General features: G+C 43.1%; 1 protein-coding gene across 1 annotated transcript in view; it reads left to right on the top strand.

Annotated features, from left to right (window-relative positions):
• Positions 1-14,284, top strand: part of EXD3 (exonuclease 3'-5' domain containing 3) — a 209,262-nt gene that overhangs the window by 16,565 nt on the left and 178,413 nt on the right. Inside the window, exons 6-10 of the mRNA XM_009890307.1 lie at positions 522-575; positions 1,292-1,431; positions 2,248-2,348; positions 9,534-9,607; positions 12,407-12,445. Of these exons, the coding sequence (XP_009888609.1) occupies positions 522-575; positions 1,292-1,431; positions 2,248-2,348; positions 9,534-9,607; positions 12,407-12,445 (408 nt within the window). The remainder of the gene's footprint in view (positions 1-521; positions 576-1,291; positions 1,432-2,247; positions 2,349-9,533; positions 9,608-12,406; positions 12,446-14,284) is intronic.

The following is a 14,284-nucleotide window of genomic DNA, read 5'->3' as shown; positions in this document are numbered from 1 at the left end:
CTCTGACTGGTGAGCCTTGGCACTTCCAGGGGTGTGGAGCTACATAGAAATCATAAAAACGAAGACCTCTTGATTTCAGAGTCTTTTAAATCTGGACTTGCTTTCGCAAAATGCAACTATTTTACAAAATTTAAAAGGCACAGCAAGATGGATAAAGTTAACTCCAAATGGTGTGGTGGGTCAGGTGATTTTTACAATTATATTGCTAGCAAATATCCAGCTTAGCTGATTTTGTCCAAGCACTTAACTTTCTCTCTCTCTTTCTGCCAGACAACTTGATCTTTAATTTTGGCTCCAGGGTGTGCTGCTGCTCAGAATACGCAACTGCCAGGAGTGTTCTGTACATTTCTAAGTGGAATGTATGGGGCCAAATGTTTATATGATTTGTACTTGAAAATTTAACAGAAATAATTAACACATTAAAAATTTGTATAATAGCATATATACTTTGCTTTGGAGTAACGCCCATTTATCCACTGTGTTGTTCTCCTAAATACACAACTTTTCTTTGTATTTTCTAGGCGGCCATGCTGAGTATTAAGCTAAAATTACAGCCAGATCAAGATGTGGAGAAGGTGAGTCATTTCCTCTGCAGGCTTCTCTGTCATCAGATCCACCTTTTGTTTAGCAGGAGATCTATCAAGGCCCTCCAAGTCGTGCTGCCTTTCACTTGAGGCTTTACTTTGTTCCCAAGAAGTAATTGCTGCATTGCTGATGTGCCTTTACATCTCAGAAGGTGACAGAGTCAATCTTGTTAGACCTCATTACAGTTCCCTGGACTGCTTTTCTAGCCACAGAGAGTGTTACAAAAAATTCTAGCTGTGTTCTTGACAAGTAGTTGTCACTCTGATGGAGTTTAGTGCTTTTGCTATTTTGAAGCTTTGCTAATATTTGCATTGAAAACGTCACGTCACTCTTTCAGGCAGCGCTGGCTGGTTAAGCAGGGGGTTGGTGACTCGCTCGCCGTGGCTGAGCAGCTGGAAGCCCTCTGCCAGGTTTCAGTCTGCAATGTCACAGGCCTCTTCCGTGCCCACTGGGTTATCAACGACTGGCACAGGCTGCCCAGGAAAGTGGTTGAATTGCCATCCCTGGATGTATTTAAAAGCCATCTTGCTACGGTGCTCAGGGACATGGTTTAGAAGTGGGCCTGGTAGAGGTTGGACTTGATGGTTTTAAAGGTCTTTTCCAGCCATAACGATTCTATGATTCTCTGTGTGCTGCAGCGCCCAGTCTGCGGAATGTGGTGATCAAAGGCAGGGCACAGTGCTTTACGTGTAATTTCTTCTCATAGATGTGTACGCCACTACTGCTCCAAGACAAAAGTAACTTGGTGGAAGATTATGTGGGAGAATATCCTGAGCTCCAGAGCAAGCTCTTGCAGATCCTGGACACATGGTGTGAACCTGGTTTTAATATCAACAACATCACAAGGTAGAAACACTTGTTGACTTTCTCAATAGCTGGGGCCAACTTGCTGTCAGAGGACAGTATGTTCTCTGGTTGTCTATCTAAGATAATTTCTCGGCATAATGGAGTGCAGTATATTTACTTTTCAGCTGAGAAAGGGGAAAGTCTGGTGTCTGTGCCAGAGTCTTCTCAAACACCTCAGCCCGTGAGACAGAGGTATCGTTCCTATTGACAGATGCTCAGTTCCTGCCAGGAGAGAGGAGTGCAAAATGAAACCTGTGCAGTCGATCTTAGCAATATAACAATATCAAAGCTTCCTCCAGGAGGTTGTAGCAATCAGACTCTCGTGCTTTGCTGCAAACAGGAGTGAGTTTCAGTATCGGTTGTACAGGTTTTGCAGGGAGATAATACTGTGATGAAGTGGCAGAAAAACAAGAGATGCAAGTGGTTAACCTTCATGTGCTCATGAAAGAGTCGTGTGTGTTTTAATTTATAAATTCCCTCTCACTAGAATAGCTCCTGTCACTCACAAAGCCAACTGTACCATCAAACTCACAGTGTGGATGCAATAGTTGCAGTCTTGGTTCTGAAAGCAGACAAGAGGGAATTGCTGGCTTTCTCTTTCTTTAAAATAATCCCCTGGACTTGCTTCAGTCATTGACAGGGAAATCAGTGTGGTTGTATCGTTGGCTTTTTGCTGTAACTCGGGAAAGGTAGGGGACTGTTCTTACCAGCACCGAGCAAACCCTAATACCTCCACTGTTAAATATCTACTGTTTGGGAAACATGCTTTAGGTGATTCCACAGATGTTCTTTCTGATTTTGTTTATTTGCTTGCAGACAATATCAAGGCCTGTCCAGGTACAAACCAGATAAATTTAACCGCAAAATGCTAAGCAAGCTGGTCTTCAGGCTCCTAGACCGATTTAACGTAGATCCAGGTATGTGATATTGCACCATATTGTGGAGTTATCTCACCAATAAAAAACAGATGAAGTCAATTTGTCTTGTTCCATGTTCAGCAAGGAATCTCTGCTGCAATTTATCATGGGAAGTTTCAGGGTTTAATTAATGGTATTGAAAAACAAAGCTGGTAAGTTATGGGAATTAGCACTTTGTGCTGTCAAAGAATGAAGTGCTTGTGACTAATAGACTGCTGCTTCCATGATATGAAATAAATCTTGACCTTAGAATGGCTCTGCGTAAACACGTGATGGTCAGCTTTGAGTTATGACTCCATTCCACTCACATAAGAGGCAAGTCATTATTCATCTGGGGGTCTGTTTTCTAAACTTATGGGTCCATCAGCTGGGAAGAGATAACCCTTGGGCACAGCCCTTTGTATTTTCTGCATAAACTAGGGTTGGTTGTAGGGAATTTTAAGACTCTTGCAGCCTTCCAAGAGAAGTAACACATTTTTCATCACTGTTTTTCATCACTGGCTTCACCGCCAGTTGTCTAACAAAATCTGATTTGTTTTGCTTTGGTTGCTAGCAGGGACTGTTGGTCTTTTTTCCTTCTCTTTGGGACCTTGCGTCAGACACCTTTAGGTGCACCGTTAGGTTTTACCCTACAAAGCTTTCCATCATCAGCCCAAGATATGCAATTCTCTTTTCTTGGACTGAAAAGTGTTTTCTAACCACAAATTGTGGGCTTATTACACCTGGCAGCAACGCTATGTTGCTTATTAATCTTCACATCTTCAGACGGCTGTTCAAAAGTTAATAAGATAATCCTTACGAACCCTCATTGGAGGATAAGTAAATATAATTAAACTTAGCACATTGGTGTGAAAGCTGAGACATATTGGGGGAGATTTATTTAAAATATAAAACCTCCCCAGGAGTTTATACTAGTCTTCAGTAATTTTTCCTCCTTTATAAGGTTGGTCTTTCAGTAGGCTGTGTTGTCTTTTATGGTCTATAAAGAGTTGTTCCCCTTTCCTTATGAAAGATCCACCAAGGGTATAATATTAACTATAGATGTGAAATGATATAACTGTTCACGTGCAAAATCCTGAGAAATTAAAAAAAAAATAATCTTGGAGAGGAGCATGTAGCTGTTGATCTCAGGTGCTCTCTGTGGGATGGGAGTGTGCCTCAGCCTGGTGATGGTGTCCCAGATGCTGTAGCGGCCAATAATAATCGCCAAATCTTGCTGGTCCTCCACAACACATGGTGAGGAGGCTCCTTGAGGTAGATGCAGATTGCGTTCCTGCCTACACTTCCAGAGAGTGATTTATCCCATGCAAACTGCGGTGTCTACAGTGCAGGATAAGTCACTTGCTAGAGAGGGCCATCCACCTCTTCCTTATGTGAGAAGGGATGTGGGCTGCTGATTTAGACAAGATGCCAGATTTGGTGCAGCTAAAACCAATGTTGGGTGACTCTCATCCTCTCTTACATGAAAGTATGTGTTTATTTATTATATAATATTGCATGTAATTCAGAGCAGGACTTCACACTTTGCTAAGCTGTGGTCTTAATCTCCTTTGAGATGCGTTGAAGGGGATGAATGCCTACAGAGGAATTTCTGCCTTGGTGCTGGTCCTGCTTGAACTGAGTTGGGAAATGGTGGCCACTGGAATAACATGGCTTTCCTTTTCTTCCCACCTCTCTCCACTCCCTTCCTCTGATTTTCTGGATGTTCTTTCTCCATTCTTTAGTGGAAATAAATCTGACTGTGAGGAAAGAGCATTCAAAAAGGAAGCAGGGTAGGTAAAATGTACAGGTTAACCTTCCCCCCCCCATTTCTCTTGTTCTGGGCAGCTCCACCAAAAGCTGGCCGTGAGGTAGAACTCACACTTGTTACCGAACCTGATTGTGGGCTTGTTTGATGCCGCAGTCTTCTGCTGCTTTCTATCTCCTCTTCACTCATGACTCCTACTCGCTGAAAGAGGCTGAGAGGAGCAGCAGAAGAGGGAAGTGGCTTTCGGTGAGAAAGGTTGGAGGAGGACAGGGTTTCTTGGTATGAGAAGGCAAACGTGTGTGTGTGACTCAGTTCTTGCAGTTCCAAATCTACTTTCATATTTCACTACCTGAGCTCATTCCTATCCACTCACAGTACATTTCACTGACTGCTAAGCAAAACTTAGGTGTTGATCAGCCATTAAGATTTGAAACGCTCCTTGGAACTGCCAGTCTTAAATTGCAGAACCAGATAGGAGGTGGCACGATATAAAAAAGATCTGGAACCTCAGGGGAAAAAAAAAAAAGCAATCATCTTCGATTAGTCCACCTCTTCTTTTTCTGAACTGCATTCCGGTGTTGCTGTTAACACACAAAACAGTGCATGGTGAATGGAAGATTTTCTGCCGAGTCCCAAGGGTGTCCCAATAAACTGTGTGTGATTCCATTTAATTAGCTTTATTGGGGAAGGAAGAAGTTGGGCAGAAGTGGTATGTGATTGAGGAAATGGAGTTTTATAGAGTCTTTTCTCACACGTGGACTAGTATGCTCTGGTTTAACGAGCCCGTAGCTTTTGCAGGCTAATTACTTAATAGTCTTTGGAAACCCTGTGAGATTGACTTAGATTTGCAAATGCAAGTTTCAGTCAAAACAGTTCTCAGAGGTGAGGGAGCAGACCCTACCTGGGTTTGAAATGGTTAAGTCTGTTTTCGGTTGCGTTTTTGCACAGCCAGTATACCACAGAGAGGTCAGTGGTGTTTTTCATTGAAAATTCATTGAGTATGAGGTAGAAATGATACCACTCTGAAAAGTATAGCTGACCTCATATGTTGGGCCTCAGTGGCTGTATGACAATAAAGCAGATAATAGTAGTGTTGACGGAAAAAAGATGGTAATTGAATGCGCAATTTAAAGTTGTGGTTGTCCTGTAGCAGTGTAATAAATTAGCTGAGCACCTTTGGTTTTGAATGCTATGGACATGTTTTTATCATAGTCTTTAAAAGGTTTCTTTAGCATGAACTAAGAGAAATGTTCCTCTTCATTTGCCCACCAGGTTATCCTTTTAGTTTAACCTTTAATTTCAATTTGGCGTGATTGTTATTTATAAAGCCCCAGAACTGCTTTGTGAGATAAAGCGTTATCACTCCGTTAGTGTTGGGGCAGCAGAGGGCAGACGAGGGCTGCTCAGCGCTCTGCAGTGGCTCAGGTAGGTCACGCCTGTCCTCAAACTTCATCAGGTCTGCAGGAGCTGCGAGCACATGGCAGGACAATCACTAGGCAGAGCTCCAGCAGGGACTCGAGGGAGTCTACACTGGGCACTTCAAAAGATGCTGTGTCAGAGAGACGGGAATGACTGTTATAACTCTACAGGAACGCCTTTGGAAGGAGAAAATTTCAAATGTTTTTACCTTTCCTCATTAAAACAGAGCAGAAGGTTATTCCTTTCCTTTGCATTTGCTTTATAAGGGTTGTTTCCCCCTGCTTCCATGGAGATTTTCCTTCAGAGGTGTTTCAGCTCTCGTGTTAAACACTGGCACATCTCTACGTAGCGCTAAGACTGAGAAGAACCTCTAGGCGTAGACGTCAGAAGACAGGAGCCACCCATTCCTGAGGCTGCAGTGCCTGCAGAGTCGAGGTGCTGAAAGAGAAGGGGATCGAACATGCCAGGGTCCTTTCTGGGGCCATTTGCTTCTCAGCTACATTTTTGTCTACTGAAGTACAGGCAGTAGCGTATGATCTGCTCTGGACCCAGACAGAATGGCCAGCAGCTCCAAGTTTAGTTTTGGAAAAGCTGACACCACTCTTGCAGTTCTGAGCATGAATTCATCGTATGCAGACACGTGTCTAAAGACCACAGCAGAGCATTTTTTCCTTTACGCATAGATCGACACCCTTGTGCTATGCTCTCTCTTCTTCCCCCAGGCAGCTAGTGCTCCAGGCAGCAAAGCCAGAGGAAGCTCAGGGCTTTGGGGGTAATCTGGGGCTTCTGCTGTTTCACCTTCCTTTCTGAGGACCGCTGACCCTGACCTGTAGTGGCACGGAGCATTTTATGAGAGACACTAATGCATCTTGGAGGCTACAAAAGGTTTTCCTGAGTCCGGCCATACCTTCCGCTAGTTCGCACTTAGGGACTGATCTCACAATATGCAGAGAGACTGATGCACAGCTTGCTTCTCATCAAATTCCCTGGCAATCCTTACCAATACCAGGGTAAAAGCCTCTAGCGTTTCAGGTACCCTGATTTTATTAACAAAAGGCTCCTTTACTTTGTCCCCAAACAAAGTATGCTTTGTCTGAGACCTTCTGTTCTGCCAGGACAGGGTGAAGGAGTCTTATTGTGAATGGAAGGCAAGCTCTCAGGGCAGTGCAAAGAGGATTGGGTCCACATCCCAGCTCAGGAGTCATCGCGGATCACCTGGGAGTGGAAGCCATGCACCACACCTAAAAATATATTGCACCATGTCCCCAGTAGACCCATCTTAGCGATGTTACATGAGGGAAATGTGTGTGTTGTGGGTTTCATACCCTGCGTGACAAACAGATTTCATTTTTACTTCCTCCGTGTTGCTAATAGCCATTAACTCTGCTAACAGCTGAGAGCAGACTGGATTTTTTGCTTCTGAGTCAGTCCCAGATGTGGAATGTAGTTCAGATGAAGCACTGTTGTGGTGCAACTGCCAGGTTAAGAGTTAACCAATGCCCAACGAGGTGCTTTCATAGTATTATATCATTTGTATTCCATTAGTGCTCCACAACCCAGTCAGGATCCCAAAACCCCATTGTACAAACACTGAGTAGAAGGTCAGTACCTGTTTTGAAAAGCTTAGGACCTTATCTTTTGCTCTGACCAACCAAAACATTGGTTTTGTCTCAGGAGACCTGAGTTCAGGCTCTTGTTCGCTCAACCAGGTGTTTGACCTCAAGTAAGTTTCTCTGCGCTGAAGCACTTTGATTTCTGCAAATACAGGGTGTGGATCATCGTGAAACTGCAGGGAAAAGGCCGGGCAAAGGCTCTGCCGTGCCACCCGTGTCACCCTCCTGCCCCAAACCCAAAGGACCTCCTTCTGTCATTTCTGATATTTATGGAATGTGGATCCTATTCTTAAAGACCTCTAAGGTGGAAAGTTTACCATCTCCTATATAACATATGCCAGTTCTTCTCCAGCCTTACCATTAGATTTTTGGTAGTTTTTTTCCTCCAAAAGGCTGTATGGAATTTCTCTTGCCTTTATGGCTTTTGGTAGATGTATCTCATGTTTTTCTTTGAGCTTTCTGATTTTATGTGTCTGTGCTGTATGTGTCTGATCCAGTTTCCATGTTCTTTTAATTTACTGTCTTGTGTTTGAGATCAATAAAAGCTTCTGATTTATCAGTTAAGTCTCTTACTTCACTTGCAATTTTCCGTTGCCAGCTCTTCTTAACTCCTTTTCCAGTTATAAATTATTTTCACATGAAATCTTACCTGCCGCTCCTCTGAGTTTATTGAAGTCCATTTTGTTATTTTTATTTTGCTGTTCTTCCTTTCCTTAGAGCTTTGAACTCTTCATTTCATTGTCTGTCTTACAAAGTTACCTGTCATCCTCACATTTTTGATTAGTCCTTCTCTGTTTTTTTTTGTAATAAAATATAGACAACTGTATTCAAACTCAATTCCCTTGCTCCATCGGAATAGAAAATGTCACTACTGCCTTCAGAAATATTCCTGTCTGTCTGGATTCATCTGTCCTATTTTCCATACAGATAGCCGGGCATGTAAAATCCCCCAGTTCTGCCAAGTCCTGGGCTTTGGATATTTCCTCTAGAAGCTCAAATAAAAAAGTATTCCATGGATCATTTTGGTGACCTAGAGCAGTCATGCTGTGTTTCTTTCTGAAGTGATTTGAAATAACTTTAAGTTAAGTGTTGTCATATTTTTAATTTTTATGTTGATCTTACCTTCTTTAAAGAGCATCGCTTTCCATGAGCAGATGATCTTTTGTCCAGATACTGTGATAATATCCAGAGGAAAGATCACCGTATTTATTAGGATAACATCCTGCGGGATAATTGCAATAATTTCCACAGATCCTCTGAAGGCAAGGATATGTTGTCACACTGTGGAAGATTAACTTAAACATAACAGCTTTAACCATTTCTATTTGAGACAGAAGTGTTCAAGAGACTCTGAGAAGCTGCAGTAACCAGTGGTACATCAGTTCATATCCCTCGGATTCCAGGGTCTCGTATTAAGAGATTTTTGTTCGTTGTCTCAGTTTTCAGTCCTCGGCCATGCCGTGTGTGGGGCACGGAGGGTGCAACACTTCGAGGCCCTTTGAGTCGGTAACACTAGTTTCTCCCGATGTACGCTCATTCAAGGGAGGCTGCAGAGAATTTTCACTTTACTGTTTTCTGTTACCATTTCTGATTGCCGGTCCTGCGCTTTCCGACTACCAGTGAGATGGTTTTAGCCACTGAAACCCCAGTGCAGGCTTTGGTTATATCTTTCCCTGTACATGCATACCAGCAGCTAGCAAGAACTGACAAATACGTATGCTAATCCTAGTTAATGTATTTTATCTTCTGCTTTATCTCTCTTTGCACTGGATTTCAAAACAAGGTGCTATGTGAAGATCTTGGTTTTTGCAGTTGTAATGAGGCATATCTCATGAAGATGACAGTAATAAAAATAATAACAACAACTGTTGCTTGCTAGCTCAGCAAAACAATAGTCACCTCCCTCTTTGTATGGATATGGAATCTCTTTCATGGATATCTATTTTATCAGCTAAACTTTAGCCACAAGTTTACATCCTGAGTAACATGTTCAAAACTGCTTCAATGAATTAACAGCACAGGTTCCAATTAAATAAAAAAGAATGCAGCCTCTAGAGACTGGAGGTGGTGCCCGTATGAGGATGCTGCCTAATTAAAGGTATGAAGTCATTGACTGCGAAGCATATTGAACCAACAAGTGGATCTTATCATTCAAGGGTGGTAGAACCAGAGATATCAGAAACAAGGATTAGCATTGCTAATCATGGTTGAAAGTGTAAATAACAGTTTATAGCTTAGATAAGCTGACAATGTGTGTGTCTGTCCGTCATTGTTCCAAGTGTGATGGCATCCTGCCTTCCGCATACTGAATTTGAAATGGGGAAGGAAAAATTAAATGTCTAGACAGTAAAACTTCAAGGAAGCTCAGCTATATTGTATACTTAAATGTCTTTTTCCTCTTTTTAGCTCTCTGCCCTAATGTCATAAATCAACGGCACTTGAGAACTCTGAATTACCTCTTTTACAAGAGATTTGTTGAGGTACGTTTCTGTGTTGTGTGGCATGGGTGTGAATGAGGCTTTTTATTTACTTTGCAGTTTGAGTAACATAATTGGTATGATTGAAATGTATTGATAGTATATGAACAAGTTTGCATTGTGATTATTATTGTATAGGAATGCATTGGATCTGCTGTTGGATCTGTTTTTTCTGTGGGTGAATAGTTTGTGTGTCCATTCATATTCTAATGACTGAGTGCCATGACTGCTCAGAGCTGGATGCTGCTTCACCTCAGCATCCTCAGCAGTGTTCTGAGACACGTGTAGGTAGGTCAGGGTCTGCTCTCCATATGTTCAGTTTCTCTCATCCAGCTCAAATAAGCATGAGCATACTGGCTAAAGAGTTTTGTGGTACTTTTTGTTGGGGGAGGGGGGTTGTATGTTGGGTTTTTTTATAAAACAAGAGGTTTTAGGCATTCTGCATTGCTGGGTCCTTTGTAGGCACTTTGCTTTGGTACTTGTGGCCTGGCTGTGATAGGTATGGCCCAAACCTGCCGCAGAAGCTTTTTTGGGCTAACAGCCTTGCTGTGGCTGAGCAAAATGGTAGTACTTTCAGCTCCTGAACCACTCCTTGAACTAACTTTACTTCTGTCCAGCCTCCAAATTCGCTTTCCAAATACTCTGGTCCTTGTCCTGGCACTGAGGGCTTGTAGAAATAAGGAGATGCCATTAGTTCTTTCTAAGGAGCAGGTTTCTAGGAGGCAGCTTGGAGGTTGACTGTCTGCAGGATTACTCATCTATGGCTTCTTCTCCCCTCTCCTGAGTGTACTGCGCCAAGTCACTGCCCTTTGAATGCTCTTGAGCACACTGCATCGGGGAGCACATTTCTCTTCTTGTTAATAGGGCAGTTTTGGTGCTTCTCTTGATGATCTGGCATTCATCATTATCCTGTGCCTGGAGACAGGTTGTACCAGCTGAGAGTAAGTTTTTGTTCTGCTTCTTCTGGAAAAAAAACAGCCTGCACACGTACCCAGGTGTACCAATTGGTCTGTGAAGGACAAGGACCACAAGGGACTGAATACCATAGCAAAATGTTCCCATTTCTTGACTTTTGAATTATGAAGCTGTATTTGCCAAACCCGGAGTGGTGTTTCATCTTGCGGTTCATAGCAGACTCTCTGCTTGTAGATACAAGAGGCTGTTTCAACAGAGTTTTAGGAGAGCCCAGCAGGTTGTTCAGATGTTCCTACAGTACTATTGATCCAGTCTCCAGAGAGCCAGTTTTCAGGAAATGAGACACCTCCTCCAGAAGCGCCTGTTCTTTTGTTCAAAAGAAGGTTCGTTTGATGTTCTGACAGAAGGTGGCAGATGCATGCGTTTTTTCTGATTCCCCACCCCCCGATGCTTTGAATGCGAAGATGGAGTTGAGTCGTGGTGATCTGATGACACCATTCTGGCACAGCCGCTTCTGCTTCTGAGACCTCCTGATCCACCAGTGAAGACTCTGATCTGTCTTTGCTGCCTGCCAGATCCACTGACAGAAGACCTGGGGAGGATCGAGCATTTCAATGTCCTGCATCTCAAATCTTTAACGTTGGGTGACATCATTGGTCATCCGCAGTGAGAGAGTAGAAAGCATTTATCCAGGTGTATTTATTTAGCAGAATGGAATGGATTCTTGATCTGGTGTTCTGCTCTCGCTGGCCTTCCATTTCCTTTGTTTTGGAGTATTTGCTTGATTTAAAGTATCCAAGCTGTCCAGTTACTTCCATTAAGGTACATTTGGCAGCTGTTTCTGGACACAGTCCCTTCTTCTGAGAGCTCTTTGGTGTTCTCTGTTTACCATTCTCAGCTGTGTATGAGGTCTGGTTAAATGGCTCCTTTATCTCACTAGTATTTAAATTACACGCCACTATATCTCAAAGATGTTTTCTTTGACACTCTTACTCCCTGTTTGCTCTTGTACCTTTCCATAGAAGTGGCACTAATAATCATTGTTACCTCTGCCAGAAGTGGGGGTGAGACTCAGGCCTCGGTGGCGGGTCAGTCTCGTGCAGGCTGTGCTCTTGGCAGAGTGGGGAGCAGGTCCCATCCCGAGTTCCTCCCTAACGTTGGCTCTGAACGACATTGGAATGGGGGTATTAACTTATCAGTTTGCTTTCCCAGACCTTGTGATTCTAGAGGATTTTTCATGACTTGGCTGTTGAGAAAAGTTTGTGGTTTTATATTCTGAAGGCTCAGCCTTGCAGGTGACCCCTGAGATCACTTCCTTTACTGGAGCCTATGGGACGGCTCCCTGCTGGGCTAGCTGTTGAGGCGAACAGCCTATGGACATACTGCAAGTCCAAGGTAAAGGCAACAGCAATGATCCATGCGTTCCACCACATCATGGCGCATTTCAGCTTTGCTCAGCAATGTGTCAGTCGTTGCAAGAGCACCGTGTGAGCTTTGAGGCGTCCAGAAATGCTGCTGCACTTTGCAGAGTTGTTAAGGTGATTAGATTTCTGCAAATGAGTCCAGGACGCAGCTCCAGGTAATACCAAGACTTCGAGCTACTGCTGGGGAAGGGCCTGCCATTGCCTGTCTGCTTTGATTGCCTATGATTTTTTTTGTCTTATGTGCTGTAGTGTAACAGTTGTCTGAATTACTTCATCTAAGCTGTGTTTTTCTGCCATGCCCCGGCTGGTGACATATGAGAAGCAGAGGTTTCCCGTGTGCCCCAGAATGCATTCCTCAATCACAGTTGATGCCAGTGTGTAAGATGGTGTCTTAAATTTCAGTTTGCTATACGTAGAATTCTCCCTTTTCTAAGACAGCTCAGAAGTAATTTTGTCTTTTCAGAAAACCATGACTTGGGAGAACTGGACAGATCACGTTCAGGTGAGTATGGATTTCCCTCTCCCTTTTTCTGAGGGTTATTTGCTTGGTGATTATTTTAAGATGTTCAGAATATCCAGCTCTGGATATTGTAGTCCTACTATTACAATTTCACACTTTCTTATAACTTTGTAAGCATATAGCAAAACGGTACGTGCAGGGAAGAGCAAGGAAGAACATGTATATTTTACTCCCTGTTATGTCTTTTAAAATGCTCTGATTTGGCTGGAGCATTTAGATAAGAATATAAAATACATTCTTTTACTTTCATGCACTTATTTGTAAGTGAACATTGCAAATATTTGTGTTGATTAATTACAAGGAGGGGGGAAAAGAGAGTTCTCTTCAGGCAGCTAACAAGGTGTGTGGGTAAATCAGGACACGTTAGATTCCCTTTGCATGCTCCAGTCTGATCATTTTCAACAGGTTTATTTGGTGTCTGTTAGATATTGTGACTCTACGTCTTGTACTGAAGGACACGAGTCATTTTAATAGCATGAGAAGAAGGGTATCAGTATTTCTTTTTCTTGGTGTATAAACAGGACAGTTCAGGCAACCTCGTTTTGCCCTGATACTACAGTAAATACCTATGTGACAATGAGATATCAAGAAATTCCCTGGGGACAAACCATTAGTGATTATGTGTGTGTCCATGATATCCCTATGGAATCGCAACCTCATGGTGAGTGTCTGCTCCTTTTCTGTAGCTCCTCTCAGTTTGAATTCTGCAGCCGTTAAGGATTTCTGACCATCAGCTAGAGTCTTCCTTTAAAAATCCATTTGAGTGGTCACTGTGGGCCTCTGAGCAGTGCGATGACTAACGATCCTGTGTGTTTGAGATCTTTGGCGATGTCTGTACACACCAGCACAATGACTGAATTTTAAACATGAGCTGACCCATGTATCTCTTTCATGGGTCAGTAGGAAAAAGAACAATTTAGAAGACAGGAGGATGTGTTTTTTAAGATAGAGACCATTGATAAAATGCCCAGCAGCACTTCAAGGCAACTGTTCAACCTACTGAGTGTTTGCAGTGGTGAACGTTCAACTTCTGTGTGTAGTTTATCATACCCGTGTGAGAGGCCAGACTCTGCAAGGAAAGGAAGGGTCTTGCCTCTTGATCTCAGTGGTCTTATGCAGTGAAAGAGCTTTTCTGGGTTCCCTTTGATTCTCACAAAATAAGGGCCAGCACAAGTGCTGGTGCCTTGCTGGATCAAGACCTGAGATGGGATTAGCCGTGATACTGTAGCAGACATCTTCGTCACAACTTCTGGATGTACTCTGGTGTATGCTCTGAAGGGGTTTCCACTGGTGCTGTGGTGGAGAGTGGGAAAAACCTCCCAGTTAACATACACAATTGCAGATCGTGTCCATCACTTGTGGAGACAGGAGGCTTGGGAATGGATGCTTGCCGAAAAGTGCTTGTTTGGTGCCTGGTAAGACAGCTCACCGGGGAGCTACAGTCAGAGCTCAACTGCACGATGGACTGTGGCAGAAGGTCACCTTGCTTCCCCAAAGTATTCCAAACTTTGTATTTTCAGAGCGCTGCCAACTTATATATTTTTGACAACTATGTAATTATCACACGAGTAGTGCTTAAACTTGCCTGTTATCAGTCCTGACTCTTCGTGCTATCAGAGATTACTGTCTTTGGCACCACTTTAAAGCAATCAGAATCTGTACCTGTGCATCTGGAGGAAACTGAAATAATCTCATGTGCAGGTAGGCTTCTGCTTCATGCTGCTGGCAGCGCGGCTGCACTGAACAAAGGAAAAGTTACAAAGGAGAAATCTCTGAGCAATTTTTGTTTTTCAGTCCAAAAGCTAAGGTTGTCCGGGACGT

Source organism: Charadrius vociferus, unplaced genomic scaffold, assembly GCF_000708025.1.
Source record: "Charadrius vociferus isolate BGI_N301 unplaced genomic scaffold, ASM70802v2 scaffold398, whole genome shotgun sequence".
Classification (NCBI taxonomy): domain Eukaryota; kingdom Metazoa; phylum Chordata; class Aves; order Charadriiformes; family Charadriidae; genus Charadrius; species Charadrius vociferus.
Note: the sequence above shows the minus strand (reverse complement) of the source record. Positions and strands in the feature narration are given on the sequence as shown.